Raw genomic sequence first — 23,377 nt, 5'->3', positions numbered from 1 at the left:
TTTCTAAGTGCTCTGTTACCACTTCCTTAATAATGGATTCCAGCATTTCCCCAATGACCGATGTGAGGCTAATTGGCCTTTCGTTCCTTGTTTTCTTCCTCCCTCCCTTTTTGAATAGCGGGGTAACATTTGCTACCTTCCAGTCCACTGGGAACGTTCCAGAATCAAGAGAATTTTGGAAGATCATAACCAATGCATCCACTATCTCTACAGCCACCTCTTTTAGCACCCTAGGATGTAGGCCATCAGGTCCAGGGCATTTGTCAGATTTTAGCCCCATTAGTTTGTCCAGTACTTTTTCTCTAGTGATATTAATTGTTTTAAGTTCCTCACTCTCATTCACCCCTTGGTTCCCCATTATTTTTGGTATGCTTTTGTGTATGCTTTTGTGTCTTCTACTGTGGAGACAGATACAAAATATTTGTTTTACACATCTGCCATTTCCTGATTCCCCATTATAATTTCTCCTGTCTCAGCCTCTAAGGGACTAATGTTTACTTTTGCTACTCTGTTCCTTTTTGCATACTTGTAGAAGCTCTTACAATCCGTTTTTATATTTCTTGCTAGTTTACTTTCATATTTTATTTTCTCCCTTTTTATCAACTTTTTGGTCAACTACTTCGGACAATCCAACTCATTAAAGGTTTTATTAGAAATTGACAAACAACCTTGCCTAAATACTTTAACACTTAGCATTGAAAATGAGCAATTAGCCTTATTACCATCAATAAACGGCTTCAGAACTTCTGCTGTCAAAAAGGACTCTTAGCTGATAAACACTCGCTCATCACTTGAAAAGGTGTCTGAAAAATACTCGTCAAAATATTTGTAGAGAGATTAACCCTGTAGTGTAAATTTTGGGACTTCTTCTACTGCAATTAACCCCCTTAAATAGGATCTTGATAAATATGCAGTCAGATGTGTGAGGTTTATACAGATGACTATAAGCACAGATGATTAAATACTCCATAGAACACCATCTCATGTTTGGACCATGGGATAGCTACATCTAGAATGTGACATATATAATATAGCACATACAATGATAATTTCCATGAAAAACTGGAATTTGAGGGAATAAAATCACAAATGGAACTGCTCTCAATTTACACATCAGCATGTTTTCCACTTAAAATTTACATCTAACTTTTATTGTTTCAATTTGAATTATTTCCAAATGTGTTATAAACAGAATGCATGGTCAGTAGCTTTGGATATAATTTACATTTTAAATGTAGGCACTGACCGAGTGCCTGAGTTGATATTGAGTTACCAGGTCAGCCTACTTTAGTATCAGTTGGTGCTTCACAATAAATAGTCTCTGTGCTGTGGACCGAAAGTACTAGGCACTAGGTTGAGACTGCCCCATACTGATTTCATGTATGGTCCTTACAAGTGCCAAGGAGAAGAAACTTTCATCTCATCAGCCTGGGCTGGATTCAAACCCAGATTCCAGAGGTGAAAGGTCAGCAGGTTGACACACCATACCACTCAGATTCATACCCTCTATTTGTAATTTTAATGTGATAACCTAGAGTTTTACAGGTCAAGAAGAACTTGTGTAATTTTTTTTTGAGGTTTTATTTGTGTTTATTTGCTTCCTCCGGGATTTTAAATGAACTGAGGTGTGTTTGTACATGAGCTATTGGAATGATTCAGATCAATCAGCCAAATGGCCTTTTCTTATCTGTAAAACCAGTTAACACAAGCAGCATTATTATGTTGATAATTGCTGTTTTAAAAAAAAATTGGAGAATTTTTTCTCCATCATTAATGACACGGTAACAAAATCACAATCTCAGAAATGGCTCATCTTTATGATTTCCTTAGTAGATCATTAATTAGAGAAATTATCCTCTTTTGCTAAAAGAGAGAACTTCAGACCTTTAGAGTTCACCATGGATACCACATAAATGCTTATGTCACACTCGAGTCGGGGTCACAAGGTTATCAGTAGCTCCTGATTTTGCACCGAGTAATCTCTCAGTGCCAAATTAAGCAATGGTCTCAAATCAACTAAACAGCGAACAGATTGAACATTTATATTTACAACCATGTTAACCATTCTTATTGGCCAGCATGCAGTCAAGTTTGATTTACAGGCTTCTCTTGTAGTCATGGCCCAAGAGGGGTCGGACAGCATTATTGCTGGCTTTATTCGGAGGAGTCACAACAGAACATTAATTATGCGGCCAAAGTAGCAATCATTCACAGCAGGTGCAAGACCAACAAAAGCTTCTCAGATATTGTTAGTGCACCCCGTGGCGTAGAACAAATGCATGTTCTATTTTTTAATAGGAAGAAAAATTTAAAAAGAAAGTCATAAATATTTTTGAGTAATTACGTCTAATAAATAATGGCTTGTAAGGACTTGCATCGTCTCGTTCAGGACTCAGGGGAACCGTTAACTCAATCTGTGATAAATCACAAAATGGTGCTGCAGGATATTTTTAGCTGTGTAAGGAGGTTCTGGAAATAGATTCCGATATGGCTGGAGAAGAAACACAAGGGATAACGGTACCAGTTAGGTAAAGAAACTACAATCTTGGCTGAGCACAACAGAACTAAAGATTTAAAACTAGCAATCCTGGCTAGATTCAAATTGTGCTACATGCGACGAGTGTGAACGTTTGCAGGATTTGTCATGGGATGCTGCACCATGAGAAATCACCTGCCCTAATTGTACAGATTTTCCACCAATTTAGCTCCTGCTCATTTAATAGGTAACGTCAAGTCAGCACAAACGATTCATGCCCATGCTCAGTAATCTGCGTTCTTAATGTTAGAAAAATAAGCTTCTTTCTTCAGTTGGGCTAAAAATATCCCATGGCTTGCTCGAGCCTCATGAATTTTAAATGAAAGAGTAAACATTATTACAAAGGGTCATTGGCATTTAGTTGACCATTTTGAAACATTGCAAGTTGAGGCAAGGGCTTCCTTGCCAGCTCGGAGGGTTCAGCGAGTGAATAGCTAGGCTATGTGGTTGAGGAAGATTCCATGTTTGATCCCTCCTCTGTGCTGAGTTAGCTGATTTAAGCTGCAGCACTTATACTACATTTGGTACCAATGCTCCTGTTTAAGGAAAACAAAAATCAGCAAGGGTTCCCACTCCTGATTGCTAGCACGTGACCCCTGCTGAAAGTCCACATACATTCACAGGCTGTTAACAAAGCATACAGGATTCAGGGCTTTATAAATAAAGGCATAGAGTACAAAAGCAAGGAAGTTATGCTAAATCTTTATAAATCACTGGTTAGGCCTCAGCTGGAGTATTGTGTCCAATTTTGGGCACCACACTTTAGAAAGGATGTCAAGGCCTTGGAGAGGGTGCAGAGGAGATTTCCTAGAATTGTATCAGGGATGAGGGACTTCAGTTATGTGGAGAGATTAGAGAAACTGGGATTGTTCTTTTTAGAGCAGAGAAGGTTACGGGGAGATTTGATAGAGGTGTTCAAAATTATGAGGGGCTTTGATAGAGTAAATAGGGAGAAACTGTTTCCACTGACTGGAGGGTCGATAACCAGAGGACTCAGATTTAAGGTAATTGGCAAAAGAACCAGAGGCGAGATGAGGAGAGTTTTTTTTACGCAAGACTTGTTATGATCTGGAGTGCACTGCCTGAAAGGATGGAGGAAACAGATTCAGTGGTAACTTTCAAAATGGAATTGGATAAATACTTGAAGGGGAAAATTTTGCAGGGCTATGGGGAAGGAGCAGGGGACTGGGACTAACTGAATAGCTCTTTCAGAGAGCCAGCACAGGCAGGATGGGCCAAATGCCCTCCTCTTGTGCTGTATGATTCTATGATGCTATGAACATTTAGGTGGTGACAAGGCCAGTCTCGGCTGTGATGTTCACCCCCTCCCTGGGTCAAATAACCCGCGAACACTCATTGTCAAAGGTATATACATGAATAATAGCCACTTGTATGAGGTTCTAGAAAATGACCAGCAACCGTGGCATTGTACCCACAAGAAGGGAAGGGATGAAAATTTATGAGGAACTAAAGAGTTGGGCCAAGATGATGTGTTATGTCTGTTAGGTACCTTTTTAGTAGGAGCACATTGGGAAGACCAAAGCCATTGTCTTAGCCTCTCAGCACAAACTCCGTACACTCGCCACCGATTCCACCTCCCTCCCCGGCCACTGTCTCAGGTGGAAGCTAACTGTTTACAATTTTGACCCCAACCCCATATCGTCTCCATCACAAAGACTTCCACCTCTGTAATATCGTTTGTCTCCACTCCTGCCTCAGCCCACTTGCTGCCAAAAACATCAACTAAGACGAGATCACCTCCAGACTCAACTGATCCAATGCTCTCTTGACCAGCCTCCCATCCTCCACCCTGTAGAAACCTCAGCTCATCCAAAACTCTGCTGCCCATATCCTACTAAATTCCGCTCACCCATCTACCCCATGCTCGTAGATCTACATTCTGGTGCTCCAACACCTCCAATTTAAAATTCTAATCCTTGTGTTCAAATCCTTTCATGGCCTCACTCCTCCCTATTTCAGCAATCTCTACCAGCCTCTTATGCATACCCCACACCACGATGGCGGCCGTGCCTTCAGCCGTCTAGGCGCTAAGCTTTGGAATTCCCTCCCTAAACCTCTCCACCTCTCTCTCCTCCTTTAAGACCCTATTTAAAACTTACCTCTTTGACCAAGCTTTTAGTCATCCCTACTAATATCTCCTTCTTTGGCTCGGTGTCAGTTTCTGTCTGATTATGATTCTGTGAGGTGCCTTGGGAAGTTTTCCTACATTAAAGGCGCTATAGAAATGCAAGTTGTTGTGGTTGTGACTGAAATTTTTTTTTTTTTTTCCACATCGTTCACCTGACGAAGGAGGAAGCCTCCGAAAGCTTGTGAATTTAAAATAAAATTGCTGGACTATAACTTGGTGTTGTAAAATTGTTTACAATTGTCAACCCCAGTCCATCACCGGCATCTCCACATCATTGTTGTGACTGAGCATTCAGAATCAACAAGGATAACACTGTGGGGATGAAATTGAACATGAGCAGGAATATAAAACAGTCAGAATCGTATTTGCCGACGGTTATACGACATGCCCGATATCCAGTTCTATTCAAGTCTGAACTGAACTGAATATCAAGCAGAGCGTTAAACAGGTGACTAATCTGACATGGCCTGTTTTTGCATCTCACCCCCCACCCCCGCAATGCTCGATTTCACCCCCTGTATGCCAGTCAGCTTGGCCCAGTTGGTGGTGCTCTCACCTCTGAGTTGCAGTTTCGAGCCCCACTCCAGGACTTGACTATATAATTCTACACTTCCATGCAGTACTGAGGGAGTACTTCATTGTTGATAGTGCTGACCTTCAGATCAGACATTAAATCGAGGTCCTGCCTAACTTCTCAGGTAGGCGTAAAAGATCCCGATGCACTATTTGAAAAGGAGGAGACGATTCTTCCGATGTCCGAGCCAACGCACATCTCTCAAATTAATTGTGTATTAATCAGTAAATCACTGATTAATACACAATTAATTTGAGAGATGTGCGTTGGCTAACTAAAATTAATTGGTTATTTATCTCATTTTCTCATTTTCGGACCTTGTTGCGTGCAAAATCTCCGCTGTGTTTGCTTACATAACAACAGTGATGATGCTTCAAAGGTAATCCTGCGAAGCAATTTGGGATACCCTGAGGAGATGAAAGGTGCTATATAAATGCAAATTTTTTCTTTTTCTTTCTTTCTATGCAAAGGGGAGCGCATTCTTTCATGCAAGAATGAAATTTGAGTAGATTATGATTATCAGTAGAACAAACTAGAGCCTCCCATTCCCTACCAACTATGTGTTATTGCATAAAATACATACTGATTTTTTTTTCAAGCTTTTCTTATCTTTGTGAAGCAGGCCCACTGTTCATGATTGTAAGTCGGAAGCAACATGATATAGGTGAAAGGGTGCTAAAGCTGATTGTTGTGTTTGTCCCGCAGGTATACAGCAATATCGTATAGGTACTGAGTGGTATTATGAGTTTTTCTAGCAGTGATTTACTGATTAATACACAAGAAAAAGCACTGTAGCTGATTGTTGGGTTAGTTGGTTGAGGATACACTGTGCAACTGCAGAGTGTTTTATCTCAGCAAGGAGGAGAAACAAATTCCCTCCACACCCCTGATTAACTGTGAAATTTAATTCACCAGAACCATGAAGCAGTCAGAACCCACTGTAACCTGCTCTTCCAAAGACCCAAGTATGTCAGAGGCAATGGTGTGAACTTAAATTTGGCATAAAAATCCAAAAAGATTATGCACAACAGATTAGTGATTTTTTTAAAAATCATTTGCGGGAAATGGGTATCGCTGGCAAGGCCCAGCATTTATTACCCATCTCTAGTTGCCCTTGAAAGGGTGGTGCTGGGCCTTTTTCTTGAACCGCTGCAGTCCATGTGGTGAAGGTACCCCACAATGCTGTTGGGTCGGGAGTTCCTGGACTTTGACCCAGTGATGATGAAGGAACGGCCGATATATGTCGAAGTCAGGATGGTAAGTGACTTGGAAAGGAACTCGGAGGTGATGGTGTTCCCATGCACCTGCTGCCCTTGTCCTTCTTGGTGGCGGAGGTTGTGGATCTGAAAGTGTACCTTCAGAAAAAGATGAGGACTTCTTTGAGGCATCATCACTGGCGTTATGTAAGCACACAGAGTTTGCATGCTGCAAGGTCCTAAAAACAGAAAGTGAGATAAATGACCAGTTAATCCACGTTAGCAGTGTTGGTTGAGAGATGTGCGTTGACTAGGACATCGGAAGAATTCCCTCCTCCTATTCATCTGAAAGACAGCACCACCAACAATGAAGCATTGCCTCAGTACTGCACTGAAGTAAATCTAGGTGAAATGAGTTCAATGTTTAAATATGGGATTCCGTGATGGTATGACTTCTAAGTCAGATGATGCTAGATGGAAACTAATTCAGACTTCAGTTAACATGCAACCATCTGTTATTACTAAACCTAATAATTTTCATGGGAAATTGTGCTGAAAATCAAGAGGAGTTGCAGTTGAGATTGGGAAGATCACACTTCTGGCTCCTTGCTCACAACCTAACTTGACATTGCGTGTGTGATTGACAGCTGCCTTCTCTGGCACTGCGCTGAATTCTTCTAGATTATATCCTAAGTACTGGAGCACCTGAAGTGTTTGCATAGAATTAAATAGAAATTACAGTACAACTGGTCTATGCTGGTGTTCATGCTCCACGCAAACCTCCTCCCACCCTACTTCATCTCATACTATCTGCATATCCTTCTATTCCATTCTCCCTCATGTACTTATCGAGCTTCCCCTTAAATGCATCTGTGCTATTCGCCTCAACTTTTTTTTTAGTCGTTCATGGGATGTGGGCGTCGCTGGCAAGGCCAGCAATTATTGCCCATCCCTAATTGCCCTTGAGAAGGTGGTGATGAGCCGCCTTCTTGAACCGCTGCAGTCCGTGTGGTGAAGGTTCTCCCACAGTGCTGTTAGGTAGGGAGTTCCAGGATTTTGACCCAGCTACTCCTTGTGGTAGCAAGTTCTACATTCTAACCACTCTCTGAGTAAATACAGTAATACTGAAATTCCCTTGACAAAATTATAGACTACAGAAATATAGTGGAGCAGCAGCAGTTTCCGTTATCAAGTCATGCTGGAGATCAGCGCATGATCAGCTAATCTACCGATCCCGATGCTGAGCAAGCTCGTGTGTCCATTGAAAAATCCCCCTTTCTGCTCAACAACAGGTACCTGGCTCATATGCTTGCGATGCTCTCTCCCTTTTGATTTTACCTAAAAACAGCGTGATTGTTTCTTTTTAAATTAATGCAATTTCTGGCTAAAATCACAACCCTTTCAAATATTTAGTAAAAACCATGTGATATGTCATGGGTTGCACGGCATAACAGATTAGTAGCCTTAGTTAAAACACGGCGTCAGACAAATGTTACTTGTTATGACTAACCCCATTAATTACAGTAGAACTGACTAACATGGTACCTGGTAACGGATAAAGAGATAAAAATATTCTTTACAGGGCTTACTTAATAGTTCAGTAGGTAACTCTGCTGCACGTATCCTAACTCGCATCAAGTCCCGTTTTCCCATCACCCCTGTGCTTGCTGACCTACATTGGCTCCCGGTCTGGGAACACCTTGATTTTAAAATTCTCATCTTTGTTTTCAAATCCCTCCATGGCCTCGCCCCTCCCTATCTGTGTAATCTCCTCCAGCCCTACAACCCTCCGAGATCTCTGCGTTCCTCTAATTCTTGCCTCGTGCGCACTCCTGATTTTGATCGCTCCTCCATTGGCGGCCGTGCCTTCAGCTGCCTAGGCCCTAAGCTCTGGAATTCCCTCCCTAAACCTCTCCGCCTCCCTAGCTCTCTCTCCTCCTTTAAGACGCTCCTTAAAACCTACCTCTTTGACCAAGCTTTTTGATCACCTGTCCTAAAATCTCTTTTGGTGGCTCGGTGTCAAATTTTGTTTGAAAATGCTCCTATGAAGCAGCTTGGGATGTTTTACTGTATCAAAGACGCTATATAAATGTGAGTTGTTGTTGTTGTTGTTGCCTCACATGATGTGCTGAAGAGCCATACATATATCAGAAAGGGTCTAGGTTTCATCCTGTGACTGTACCTGACTGAGCTCATTTAACAAGGGCTGAAGTGGAATGGTCACCATTGCCTTGTAGGAAGGAGAAAAAGCAGCCAAAGTACACAGGGTGAGGACAGGATGAGATTCGACCAGTGATTCGGCAACCCCCACTCCCAACCTCAGGCTTAATACACATGTAGAATAGCCACCGGAATAAAATACAGGAAGGCCTCATTCAGCACTACTCAGCACGAGTCACTGCATTTAGATGTGAAAATTGGAAAGAAATCGTTTATTGCAATTGCCTTGTAACCTCCATTACGTGTAACGTGTGTTTAGTGGATAGGGTGGGTTAGTAATCATGACACCAAAGTTATTTGAGACGAGGAAGATAGTACCGGAATCAGCCAGTTAGTTTTCTTTTGTACCCATTTGAGTAAGGTTAAAGCAGAACACTTGCAGGCAGGCTGTTAATTTTGCTTTTTTCTTCATGCTGCTGGAACTATAGCTAACCCCTGGTATTTTTCTGAACTTTGCAAGATACACCGCGCATATACAAACATCCACAGACACACACAAGCATAAACTCCTCTCTGCCTCAGGTTTTTGAAGTTCCCAAGGGATGTTTGACAACTCATTTGGTACATTTGGTGAGCAAGATGTCAGTGAGGTGAATCTGCACTTAAATTTCTGAGACAAATAAATGAATTCATCTCTCCCATTCAGTTCATGATGATTTGTGATCGATTTGTTTCATTGATTTAAAATCCATTCATACGTATATTTGCTGTAGAATTTGACAAGAGATTACTTAGGGATTATTTCTTAATGGTGACAGTGAGGTAATGATGCCAAGGTTGCTACTCTTACATCTTGAGCACGTTAACATGTGGAGGCACACTTTTAGGTGGCATCGACACCGATAGCTGCTGCTAGAAAAAAATAGGAAACTTATCTGAAACAGAATAAAGCTCTTCACAAATTAAAACAACTTATCTTATAAAACAGTTTTTTTTTTAATTCATTCTCAGGATATGGGCTTTACTAGCAAGACCAGCATTTATTGCCCATCCCTCGTTGCCCCTTCAGAAGGTGGTGGTGGGCCTTCTTCTTGAACTGCTGCAGTTCGTGTGGTGAAGGTGCTCCCACAGTGCTGTTAAATAGGGAATTCCAGGTTTTTGACCCAGCGATGATGAAGGAACGGCGATATATTTCCAAGTCGGGATGGTGTGTAATTTGGAGCAAATCTTGGAGGTGATGGTGTTCCCTTGCACCTGCTACCCTTGTCCTAGGTGGCGGAAGTCGGGGTTTTGGGAGGTGCTGTTGAAGAAACCTTAGCCAAAGAATGATTTCAAGGTTGCGTCTAATTTGGGGGTTCAGGTGATGATTATCAATTGGAAGAGCTTTGCTGTCTTGCTTCATGTTGAATCCTTGATCAAGTTAGAATTTTGTAAATGCTCCCAGGCACCAGGTATTGTCCACATGATATGAGAGTAGCACAATCTCACTGGAACAGTTAGTTTACAAAGAGACAAGATCAGGATGGGCACATACCAGACAAAACAGCACAGTTGCAGTAAAACATTATGAACAAGATCCCAGTAGAGAAAGTAGTACAACAGAGTAAATAGTATGAAAATAACAGTAAATGTTAATGTACTGATCATTTTTGCAGAGTTAATTCCACAGTGAGTGATCATATGTGACCCATTTAAATACCAATAAGGATGAGATCATTTTGTGCCAATGAGCATTGAGGGGTAGAAATTGGTATACGTTACGCCTGTTATTTGGGCATTGAACTGGCACAAAGCATACTAATTTAGCAGCGGGACGGCCTGCACCCAATCTACACAGGCATTGGTCCCGCTGATGAATTCGTGGAGCCACTTTTTTTTAAGGCGCCCCTGGCGGAGTAGACTGACACCCAAAAAAGACACCTGCTTAGTTCATTCTAAACTGTATATTCTTGCCAGATTTTCCAATGTTGTGAGACCAGTAGCTAACATCATGAGATGACATATTTTACAAGTTAATTTTGATGCTCCCTTTCCCGTAGTACCCTCAGTGCATGCCGAAGTTGCATATGCCTTAATCTGGTTCTTGTATAGTCATGCCGATGGGCAATTTCAATCATTTTCGCTCTGATAGCAAATGTGGAGCATTCTGTTCCTTCAGTGAGTGATTGATATTGTGTCTTGGTTATGATTAGTGTGTGAAAATGTAGCATGTTTGCAAAGATACCATCCAATATTTCACCCTGTAAAACAACAATACTTCCATAAAATGTAGCACATCTTATACTGTAATGCCCGCTTCTGTGGAACTCCAACATATTCACTCCAGAAGACTAAGCAACAAGCACGGTTATCCTGGTAAAATCTCGCCTTGCTTATTCCACCCATTCTTAGCTAGTCGCCGTTTTCTTTGCCTCTGTAACCTATTTCCAGCTTCTCACCAATATCCTCTTCTTCTGCTCACTCCCTAGGTAAGAGCAAGTCAGAGTTACATTATGGGGGCTGGGGCATGACCATGCTCCTCAGTACTGGTGCAACAGTTCTATAATAAGAAAAAGCATCGATCAGGAGAGTGGACATCTTACAGCTCTAGTGCAAGAGTAACGTGATGAAGGTGAGCTCTTTCATTTTTTTTTGCTTGTGCACATTAGGTTGTAAGAAAGAGTGCAGCCATAGGCAAATGTAATAAGAACAGAGGTCTTATGAATTTGACTCTGGGAATTGCTGGATGCACACAAAGACTTGAAGATGTACTGGGGTTTCTCCTAGCCTAATACAAGTGATAGTTAATTCTGCACTTGAAATTCTGCATATGTGGAATAGAATTCCAGTCAATGATGCTCGCTGAGAGAGCTCTCCACTCTGCATTTCTGTCATTATCAATTTCTAGATAAGGGCACCCTTGAGATCATGGCCCTGATATTTATGGGGAGGTGGGGAGGGTGTGGAGGAGGCCGAAAACATCCAAAGAAGGCCGAGGATATAGAGATTCTACCGAACTTAACGGCAGGTCCTCATTATCATTTTTTTGTTCTGTTTCCCGCCCAGTAGCCGGCTAAATGGACAGCCTGGCAGGTGGCCGGGAGGAAGAACCAGCGGCAGGAGTGAGAAAGAGACCACGATCCCTTGGGGACAGTCCCCGGCAATCAGGAGGGGGGGAAGGTCAGCGATCGCGGCAGGGGCAAGAGAGAGGCCGTGATCAGCAGTGGGGAAGCTGAAGGCTTCCTTCAGGGGCTGGGGGGCGGGGGGAGCACTCCTGCTCCCTTTGGCCCTCAAGGAGTGTTGGAAAAGGCACTTACCTTGTTGAGACGGCATCTCTCGCTGCAGGATCAACAAGATAAGTGCCTTTTCCAACACTTCCTTTCACTGCCGGGTTTCCTAACCCCTGGGAAACCGTGTGCAGCAACAGTGAATTTTAAATCAAGCTCCCAATTTCACTGTGGGAGCCCGATTTAAATATGTTAATGACGTCTCCTGCCTCTCCACAGACCGCCCGATATCTGCCGCTGTAAAAAAGGCGACAGGTGTGTGCGTGGCATGTTAGGGCCGCGTTCCCCATATTTAAGTCTTTAACCCCTAACCCTCTCCTGCCCGTCGTGTGGGGAGGGGGGGGTTAATATCGAAGTCAATGTGTTCTGGCCAACATTCATCCCTCAACCAACATCACCAAAACAGATTAACAGGTCATTCACCTTATTGCTGTTATGAGAGCTTGCTCTGTGCAAATTGGCTGCCATGCTTAGCTACACAACAAGTGATTACAGTTCACAAATAACTCAGTAACTGTGAAACATTTTGGAACAGCCTGAGGTACAATATGCACGCAAGGTCTTTCATTCCGTGTTCTTGGGTTGAGGGCCAGTTGGTTTAAAGCTGCCTGTTAGGAATCAGGCATTCTATTATTTAATTCCATTTCAAAACAAAGCCATTGTGCATTGACCTTGCTCTGTAAGCTGAAGGCATTTCTATCTTTAGATTAGGATGGTGTTCTGGTCTCAATAGGGCAGCTATCATTTCAAAATCTGACTCACAGCACCATCTCTTCCAGAAAATATAACGTCCACTTCCCTTTTTATTCCCTAATGCTGTGTAAATGCTCGCACGTCTACAAGTATTTGCAGCCCTCTAAGCACTTATTACAAATATTTATCATTTTGTACTAGAATCAGAAGTTTGGGTGGATGAACCAGAAACATGAAATGATGTGGGTGATTCCACAGTACAGAGCTCCCACTGGGGAGTGGCTCCCACAGGGAGCGCATGTTGGGAAATCAGGGGTTCAGCATTTTAAAGGAAGAAAAATCATCTGTCATTTCCTGAGATGCACTCTCTGCCAATGCTTGGAAGCATGGATCATGGAATCAACCCATTATATAGATACGAGTAGATACTACTGCATAAATCCAGCAAGGAACACACCTTCTAATCCCAGTTCAGTAAAATATACTTTATAATTCTTTTTGATGTGTCCACTCATATTAAGAGATTCTTGTTGGGAAATGGACCCATGTTCAGCTTTGCGGTTCTCATATCCGGAATGTTTTTTACAGGTTAGTTGCTATATTACTATGCAGACTTGAGAGTAGATTTATTTTTACCAACTCAGATAACCTCACTACTAAATATTCTGATTCCAAATGACCCAGTGAATCGGGATTTTTTTGGAGGGAGACGGGGTGGGAAAAAAAGACAATAAAATGCTGCAGTCCTATTTGCCTGCAGGAACAAGAAACTTACAGTAGCGTGGCAATATGTTGGTAGTTCTGTCTGTTGAACTGCCACTGTGGCACTGGGCACATGCACAGAACAGGAAATACATGTCATATGATAGCACCAACACAAAAATAGGCAAAATCTGTTTGCATGAAAGAAAGATTTGCATTTCATGGCCTCAGGACATCCCAAAGCACTTTACAGCCAATGAAGTGCTTTTCAATTGTAGATACTACTGTAATGTAGGAAATGCAGCAGCCAATTTGCACACAGCAAGCTCCAACAAACAGCAATGTAATAATGATCAGATAATCTGCTTTACTGGTGTAGGTTCGAAATAGTGCCATGAGATCTTTTACGTCTGCCTGAGAGGGCAGACAGAGCCTCGGTTTAGTGTCTCATTCAAAAGACGGCACCTCCGACAGAGCAGCACTGGAGTGTCAGCCTGGATTTTGTGCACTAGTCTCTGGAATGGGACTTGAACCCATGACCTGTTTGACTCAGAGGCGAGAGTGCTATGCACTGAGCCATAGCTGACACCACACATAACTAAGAGCAATCAACCTGAATCGAATTTGGATAGAAAACCAAAACTTTTGTTTTCCTCAGTTAACTTTTCCATGAGGTAAGTTTTTAAGACGAGGACAATGGAACGGCTCTCTTCCTCCCTGTGCAGTTGCCAGCATGCCAGAGAATAAGACTAGCACAACTTGTATATGCTCCACTTGGCTTCAAGCCTGTTCTGCACAAGCATCTCTGCTGATTCTGGTCATTCCCAACATCTTCTGCTGGCTTGACCTGCATACTATTGATTGGGTATCAGGCCAGCAGGAGTCACGAATCAGCTTTGACACACCCTGAAGCACCATGTCATGAACCCAGCGGTATGGAGATACTAAAGCAATATTAATTTTCCTTACGGGATCAAAAAAAATTATAAAACTAATTATCAAGGACAATGCACTTTTTTGTGTGAATAGGATCATTTTCTACACAGCTATTTTGCAATCTAGTTTTTGAATTTATTATACTTAATGTAAAAGCTAATGACTTAAATAGCAATAAAGCCTGGAGTTGTTTCCAACAATGTTCCATGATTTTTCATGAGCTTCCTGATACACTGCAGAGCGCACTTTATGTGTAGTAATAATGCAGCTGGCAGATAAACATTACTAAAGGGACTAGTTAATTCACCAAGGGTTACTGCTATGGTTTATTATATAATTAAAACTGCGCTGTCTCGTAAAATCATAAGGTTTATCAGCAAATAACCTTATTCAACAATAAACGGAGGTTTAAAATGTGATTTGGGGGATTTTTTTTTAATAAACATTTTAGCAATGCGGTTTGATATCCTGTCAAGTGTCCTACAGATAAACTGTTATGCTATTAACATTTCTCCTTAGAGGCAGTGCAGCGGTTCAGGAGTTTGAACTAATATGCTGTTTTATGGAATAATCAGATGCAGTTAGTTGAGTTTCCTATCACGGTTATTGTGGAGCGTAGCCGAGCCAAATCTGAGAATCTGCCCCAATGTATGGAGCGCAGGGGAGGGGTTTGAGCTGCGAAAATCAGAGTTGGGGGGGAGGTGCTTAACAGTCTACTTTTGCAAACCTGACAAATCCACTCAATGTGGCACTAGTTAAAAAGGCCAATGTAAGAATGGATTCATAACATTGAAAAGAAAGCGATAGATAGAGATATATATATATGGGTTGTGGGTTCAAGTCCCACTCCAGAGACTTGAGCACAAAATCTAAGCTGACACTCCAATGCAGTAGTGAGGGAGTGCTTCACTATTGGAGGTGTCGTCTTTTGGATGAGAAGTTAAACTGAGGCCCCATCAACCCTCTCAGGTGGACGCAAAAGAACCTTCGGCACTTTTCAAAGAAGAACAGGTGAGCTCGCCTCGGTGTCCTGGGGGGAAAACAGATGATCTGGTCATTATCTCATTGCCGTTTGTGTGACCTTGCTATGTGCAAATTGGCTGCCACGTTTCCTACTTTACAACAGTGTCAACACTTCAAAAGTACTTCATTGGCTGCAAAGCTCTTTGGGACATCCTGAGGTCATGAAAGACGCTCTAGAAATGCAAGTCTTTCTTTCTTTCTTTTTTTCTCTAATATTTATTAAATTCAGTACTTGGGGCACACTTCTTAGTGAAAATTTATTGTAAGTACCTACAGTAGCTGTTACACCTAACAATGGTGCTGTGGTAGGCCTTTTCAATTAAAGCACCAGTGTTAGGAGTAACAGCTATTATTTTATAATGGGAATATATATCTGTGTGGTTGTGCAATGTGGCCACTTGGTTTCCATAAATTGCTCAAAATGCTTTCTGAAATTTTTTTCATCCACCATTTTTGCTCTCAGTAACTGAAATTTCAAATGTCCAAAATACAGACTTAAACAAAATAAAAATTCAAAAAATTACATACTTCACAATAACACAATTACATTTTCCCACTGAACTGTCTTTTGTATTTTCAATGCTTTCATTAAAGTTTTTACTTGAAGGCTTCAGCATGTCCTAAAAGCTTACACTTGTACTTGATATTTTTGCCCAGAACTCTGACTCTGAACTGAATTTGGATTGTGTGGTCTGAGCATGTGCAGTGTGCCTAAGTTCTCATGATACACCAGTCAGCTGTTGTGATGGAATATTTTTCTTTAGCTTCTAACAATTTCTGCTTAATAGCTTTTCTTTAAATAATTAAAAAATAAAACTAAGAACAAATATCAAAAGCTATATTGAGGTAAACATGTTTTAAAATTAAAACAGAGAGGCTATGTGTATATTTGCATGTGAGAGAAAGAGTGAGAAACAAAGAGGAAAAGAGAGTAGGAAGAGGGAGAAGGAGGCTGAAGGAGTATTTGGCTTTTCAGAACCTACCCATGGGACAAATGGTGGGAGTGAAGGAAAGAAGTGGATGGATGGTTAAGGGTGAGGTGAGTGACAGCATGGCGCTGGAGAGGGAAGGATACCAGGTTGAGTGGGTAGTTCAAAAGGGAAGAGGTAGGGATAGTGAGGGAAAGGTGAAGGGATGGGGGATGCGATGAGAGTGAGGGGTGCTGAGAAGTGCTAGTGATTGCGGGAGGAGATAGGAAGGGAATCACCAAGGGCCACATTTCCCCACAACCCCACCCTAAATGCAGCCTGCAACCACGAGTGGTTCCTTTCCTGCTGTACCACACCATGCCACTCACCACCGCCACCCAAAGACAGAGAGAGAAGCAGTGGAGGATTGATAGAGAAGCAAAAAGAAGAGTTAGGGGGACAGAAGCAGAAGAGATGAAAAGAGAAAGGGAGAGACAAAAGCAGAAGAGATAATAAAGAGAGAAACTGCAACACAAAGACAACAGAGAAAGGGAAGAGATCAGTTAGATTTTTTTTGTTTCTTTAATATAGATTCCATTTCGAAAATATGATTATAGCTAAATAAGCCGTTCCTATCATACTTTTGAAAGTTAGAAATTGAACTCTTCAGCCATGCTTACTTTTATTTTATAAATCCTTTTTATTTTATTGGTTTGCAAATTGTTTAGAGTTGCTCCCTGCATCACCATCTGTCTGGCCTGGCATTGGTAAGGACTAATGCCATGAAACATAGTGGAGGACAGCACTAGTTTCAAGAACATAGGAACATCAGGAACAGGAGTAGGCCATTCAGCCCCTCAGGCCTGCTCCACCTTTCAATTAGACCATAGCTGATCTACGCCTCAACTCCATTTTCCCGCCTTTGCTCTATGTCCCTTGATACCCTTACCCAACAAAAATCTAAATATCTCAGTCTTGAAAGCTCCAATATAAAAAAATAATAAGGCACAGGGCAATGAATACAACTAAAATTAAGAAAACATAACCTCTGCAGACTAGTACAATAATGACACAATAATTATTTAATAACATTGGAAAGATTAACAATCTCTACCTGGTGGATCATAAGTGCCATGGAGTGATATGATGCAGGTTCATACATGAAATATAATATACTTGTATTTGAGAAACTAAGGGGGTAATTTTAACCTAACTCTCCGGGCGGGAAACCCGCAGAATTGGGTGGAACACTGGTTTTGCACCCCCCCTTCCCCAATATTACTCTCCACTGACTTTAATGGAGAGTAAAATCGGGCGGGGTGAAAATCCAGCGTTCCAACTGATCCCATCAGTTTCTCGCCGGACAGGTTAGGTTAAAAATGCCCCTTCTAAATCTTCCTGGGATGAGCCAGTTCAATCCATTGAGGGCAGCACCCAGTGTCTGATTTCAGATGAGTTGCTAGAGGGAGTCACCAAGAAGAGGCCTGATACTTCTTTATAGGGAGGAAGGGGAAAACATACGAACAAACATACGAACAATGACAGACAGGAAAAGACCCTCCGTCCATCCAGCCTGTCCCACACAATTGTGATACCTTGTGTATCACAATATATGCACTCCCCACCCCACCCAAAAAACATGTGATCTCCTGGGAAACTGGAGAAAGAATCATCCAGTCTATTTATGAGTACCTCCAATTGATCAGTGCCAGAGTCATACTGTAGGGTGATGGAGAAGGCATGTGATGTGAGAAGACCTTTAAAAAAAAGGAAGAGATAAAATATGTTTACTAAAAAAGGTAGTCTCTAAAAACCTAAATTGGATTACCTGAATTTCGGACCCATTCAAAATCTGAATTAAAAGCCCAGTTTAACCAAACTGCTGAACCTTATTCTTCTAATGGTACATTTTGGTAGGAATAATAAGGAGGCCACATACTCCTTGGAAAATAAGAGTCTAAACGAGGTAGAGGTGCAGAGGAATTTACAATTCACTAAAAGTAGCGGCATAGGTTAATAAGACCATAAAAAAAGCAAGCCAAGCACTGGGCTTCATTTCTAGAGGGATAGAATTGAAAAGCAGAGAACTTGTACAGAACCTTGGTTAGACCACATTTGGAATACTGCGAACAGTTGTGGGCTCCACGTTATATAAAGGATATAGAGGCACTGGAGAAGGTGCAAGAAAGATTTACTAGGATGATACCAGAAATGAGAGGTTCAAGCTATCGTGAAAGATTGAATAGGCTGGGGCTCTTTTCTCTCGAAAAAAGACTGAGGGGTGACCTGATAGAGGTCTTTAAGATTATGAAAGGGTGTGATAGGGTAACTGTAGAAAAGGTATTTTCACTTGTGGTGGAGACCAGAACTAATGGCCATAAATATAAGATAGTCACTAACAAATCCGATAAGGAATGCAGGAGAAACTTCCTCACCCAGAGAGTGGTAAGAATGTGGAACTCGCTATCACAAGGAGTAGTTGAGGCGACTAGCATAGATATATTTAAGGGGAAGTTGGATAAACACATGAGAGAGAAGGGAATAGAAAGATATGTTGATAGGGTTAGATGAAGAAAGCTCACGTGGAACATAAACACCAGCATGGACCTGTTGGGCCGAATGACCTGATTCTGTGCTGTACATTCTTTGTAATTCTTTGTAATGCATAAACATCCAACAAAATGAAATTCCCTCTGGTTTCTCCACATTATTCTAGTCTAACGCCAAATGGGATAAAATGAAAATCGATCCATTTTAATTTGGAACATCACACAGTTCCTGTTGAAGGATTAGATACAAATCCCTTCATAAGTAGGCAGAGCTGGGAATAAAGTTGAATTCTACACACACACTCTCAGCATCTGCAACTATGGCTTGGACTTTTTTCAACCTCACTATAAAAGACTACTGCATCTACTGTTATCTACTGAAAATAATAGTGTCCTATTGATTGAACATGGTGACCGTGATACTGGTCTCTGAGTAACTAAATCTGCCTGAGATCAGCCAGTTCAATCCATTGAGGATTGAGGATTCACTGCTGAGTTCCTTATATCAGCCACTTCACTGTGGGAAAAATGCTATAAGCAGAAGCTCAGGGTTCCCTACAGTGGAAAATCTGGAGTCAAGAAATTTAATTAAAAAATCAAAAGGGACCAATCCCCCAGGCTGTTTAACTGCTGGTTCGTAGGTGAGCGAGCCTATTAGCTCATTAAAATCATCAGCCTCATGGGCCTAGAAATTAAGGAGTGCCAATTATTGGGTGCTCTGGGGGCGTAGTGTTGATACCTTGATATTGGGCCTTGGACCTCATTGTTGTAGAGCCATCGTGGCGCTGCAGCCCACCGGCAAAGAGAGGAGAGGAGTGAAGGAAAGTCGGGTAAGTGGGTCCGGTCGGGAATGGAGGGGAGAGGGGTGGGCGAGAGAATGTAGGGCCACAGATTGGGCTAAGGGTGAGGATTGGGTCAGGGGGCCTGGAGTCACAGGAATGGGAGATCAGGAGTCGCCGGGGGCCAGTGGGTGGGAGATCAGGGCTCAGGTTCGGTGAGGGAGGATAAGAAATCGGGAGTCGGGCATCTAGGGGTCGGGGGGGAAGGAGATCGGGTGTCAGGGTCAGGGGGGAGTTAGGAGATTGGGAGTCAGGCATCTAGGGGTCAGGGGTAGAGGGAGATCGAGCATCAAGGTCAGGGGAGTGGGAGATCAGGAGTCAGGCGTCTAGGGGTCGGGGGGAGGGAGATCAGGCGTCAGGGTCGGGGGTGGGAGATCGGGAGTTGGGGATTTGGGGGGTGGGGGGTGGGAGTGGAGGTGATCAGGAGGGTCCTTTAATGTATGGTCGGGAGGAGTACACCTACTGCTCCCAGCTCCACATTCATGTAAATTACTTCCCTTCTTTGTTGTAGCGTTGTGTGGGGCTGGTTTCCCTGGGTGTAACCCACGATGGCGCTGGCTGCTTCAGGGCAAACCAGTGTTGGTGTAGTGACCTCAAGCAGGTGTTAGGCCTCTTATTTGTAAATGTAAAGGACCTAACGCCTGCTTCTAGCATGGTTAAAGGACGCCTCTTGTTTGTCCTAATCCAGTAAGCACAAACAGGTTTACTAGAATGATACCCGGACTTCAAGGGTTAAGTTACGAGGAGAGATTACACAAATTGGGGTTGTATTCTTTCGAGTTTCGAAGGTTAAGGGGTGATCTGATCGAAGTTTGTAAGATATTAAGCAAAAAAGATAGGGTGGATAGAGAGAAACTATTTCCGCTGGTTGGGGATTTTAGGAGTAGGGGGCACAGTCTAAAAATTAGAGCCAGACCTTTCAGGAGCGAGATTAGAAAACACTTCTACACACAAAGGGTTGTAGAAGTTTGGAACTCCCTTCCGCAAATGGCAATTTGCTAAATTTGCTCAATTGCTAAATTTAAATCTGAGATAGATAGCTTTTTGGCAACCAAAGGTATTAAGGGATATGGGCCAAAGGCAGGTATATGGAGTTAGATCACAGATCAGCCATGATCTTATCAAATGGCGGAGCAGGCACGAGGGGCTGAATGGCCTACTCCTGTTCCTATGTTCCTAATATGGCAGGCAGCGCACTTCCGGCTGGAATTGGTATTTTTACCTATGTTCCTTTGTCCTGCAGTCATGGTTTAACTTGAAGTATTGCTCAGGATTGACCTTTATTACTCCAATTTAGTACCCTATATATCTTTGTAAGATCTCTTGTCATTTATCATCTTTTCAGGCTGAACAGCGTAAGCTTTTCTAACCTTTTCTCGTATCATGAAGGGTTTTGATAGAGTAAATAAGGAGCAACTGCTATCACTGGCAAGCGGGTCGGTAACGAGTGGACACAGATTTAAAGTAATTGGCAAAAGCCACAGAGGGGAGATGAGGAGTTTTTTTTTAAGTAGCAAGTTGTTGTGATCTGGAATGCATTGAACGAAAGGGCGGAGGAAGCAGATTCAGTAATAACTTTCAAAAGGGAATTGGATAAATACTTGAAAGGGAAAACATTGCAGGGTTATGGGGAAAGAACAGAGGGGTAGGACTCATTGGATAGCTCCTTCAAGGAGCCGACACAGCTACGATGGGCCGACTGTGCTGCACGATTCTATGATTCAGTCCTCTAGATACTAGATTTCAGCCTTCTCACCCTTTTCTGCATTGTTTGCAGGCTCAAAGTGGCACTGGAAGAAGGTCTTCCACAAATTGCCTCACTTGGAGTTGATGCAGGATTCAGGAGAGCAGAGAAAAAGCAAGGAAATAAAGAGGGACCTGCACCCTAAAAAGATTAAGAAATTAATAACAACACACTGCAAAGATCAATGATGTGATATTCTATCGTTTTATGAAACTAACTTGCCAGTTTTGAGTTTGTGCATTCATTCTCGTACCCTAGTCTAGTAGAGATCGATGTATTCAATTACTTCAGTAATTGGGGAATTTGTACCTGATTTCCATAATATTAATTGGGATGAGGAGGGGACGTGTATCTGAGGGCATGATTTTAGCTTGGCGGTGGGATTTTAGCTTGTGGGGGGAGAGTGGGGGCCAATGTGCGCTTGGGAAACCCTGAAAAAGATTTCCTACCTTTTTGCACGCGATCGTGACTTAATTGAAGTCTCTTAATGTGGCTTCCGGGTTTGGCGTCTCCACGCTGCGCAGTGGACGAACTGCGCATCCGAATAACGTGCTGGGAGGTGGAGTATTTAAAGGGCTATTGCAAGCATGGCTTTTGAGGGTGAAAGACAGAATTTAAAGACGTGGAGCAGCACAGGACCAAGCCAGCACCCTGGTTCAGTGATTCCTCACTTGAGTTGCTACTGGCCCGGGTGAGGAGTAGGAGGGAGATGCTGTACCTGGGGGATAGGAGGAAGGGCCCTGTCTCTGCCACCAAGAAGGCCTGAGTCGAGGTGGCAGAGGAGGTGACCACCAGCAGCAGCAACGTATCCCGGACTTGGGTGCAGTGCAGGTAGCGCTTCACTGACCTAACCAGGTCAGGAAAAGTGAGTAGAGTAACTGATTCACCTTCATTCTGTGGTGCACATTACCCCCCTCCCCCTCCCCTCACACTCTGCCCTGCGAAGCCTACTCCATTACATCACTCCTCACACCCACTTAAGGCTCATCGTCAACTTTCCTTCACTTTCTGTGCAATTCCTCTGCTCCCCATTTGTGCACCCACCACTCCCCTCAGCCCAATCCTGATGGAATGTGGTTAACGTGTCTGGTAGTCACCCTCCGATGTATTTCTTTCATTGTCAGCCTCACAAAAAGCAATCAATCCATCGGGTGACTTCGTCACTCACATATCTGTACTTTCTCCTCTTGTAGGAGGTACAGCAGCACTTTTGCGATGTACTGGAAGACGTGCCCCACTCAGTCTCCACATTAGCGCAGAGGATGGAGGAGTGGAGGAGTCCACCTCCAGCATTAGTGGACTGGTGGCAGAGGTACGATTAGGAGTGTCTGCAATGGAGGGAATGACAGCCTCCATGGCGCTTCATGCATGGCTCACAAATGAGTCAGTTCAGGCCCTGGCAACGGCCATGCGGACTCAGGGTGAACAACGTCCTCCTCCTCCTCCTCTTCCTCAATGTTGATGGCAGATGCGGATGCTTCATGAGCGAATAGGACTTCAGCCACCGGTAACCCTCTCTGTTGAGCGATATTGTGCAGGATGCAACACACGACTATTATTCTACACACTCTCGCTGGTGAGTGCTGAAGGGCTCCTCCAGATCGATCCGGGCACCTGAAGCACATCTTGAGCAGTCCTACGGCTTGTTCGATGATAGACCTGGTGGTGATGTGACTGTTGTTGTACCGCTGCTGTGCCTCACTGGTGGGGTTTCTCACAGGTGTCATGAACCATGTCTGCAAGGGGTATCCCTTGACTCCGAGGAGCCAGCCCTTAAGTCTGTTTTGTGTGTGGAAGAGGGCCGGGATGTTGGATTCGCACAGAATGAAGGAATTATGGCAGCTGCCCGGGAATTTGGCACAAACCTGCAGAAACCTCTTCCAGTGGTCACAAACCAGCTGCACATTGATGGAGTGATATCCTTTTCAGTTTATGAACAGTCCTGGCTCATGTGGAGGTTCTCGGATTGCTACGTGCGTGCAATCAATTGCGCCCTGCACCAGCCAGAGAGTGGAAACCCACTGCCCTCTCAGTCTGACTGATATCATCAATGGGGAAGTTGGTGTAGTGAGATGCCCTGCCAAACAAGCCATCCATGACCT

At 43.0% G+C, this 23,377-nt stretch overlaps 1 protein-coding gene across 3 annotated transcripts in view; it reads left to right on the top strand.

The window, feature by feature from the left end:
- Window positions 1-23,377, top strand: part of LOC137321269 (leucine-rich repeat and immunoglobulin-like domain-containing nogo receptor-interacting protein 2) — a 304,238-nt gene that overhangs the window by 150,480 nt on the left and 130,381 nt on the right. For all 3 annotated transcript variants that reach the window (XM_067983617.1, XM_067983616.1, XM_067983618.1), the window contains one exon: window positions 11,084-11,226. In XM_067983617.1, the coding sequence (XP_067839718.1) occupies window positions 11,221-11,226 (6 nt within the window). In that variant the 5' untranslated portion in view covers window positions 11,084-11,220. The remainder of the gene's footprint in view (window positions 1-11,083; window positions 11,227-23,377) is intronic.

This window comes from Heptranchias perlo, chromosome 4 (genome assembly GCF_035084215.1).
Source record: "Heptranchias perlo isolate sHepPer1 chromosome 4, sHepPer1.hap1, whole genome shotgun sequence".
Classification (NCBI taxonomy): Eukaryota; Metazoa; Chordata; class Chondrichthyes; order Hexanchiformes; family Hexanchidae; genus Heptranchias; species Heptranchias perlo.
This window is presented reverse-complemented; position numbering and strand designations above follow the sequence as displayed.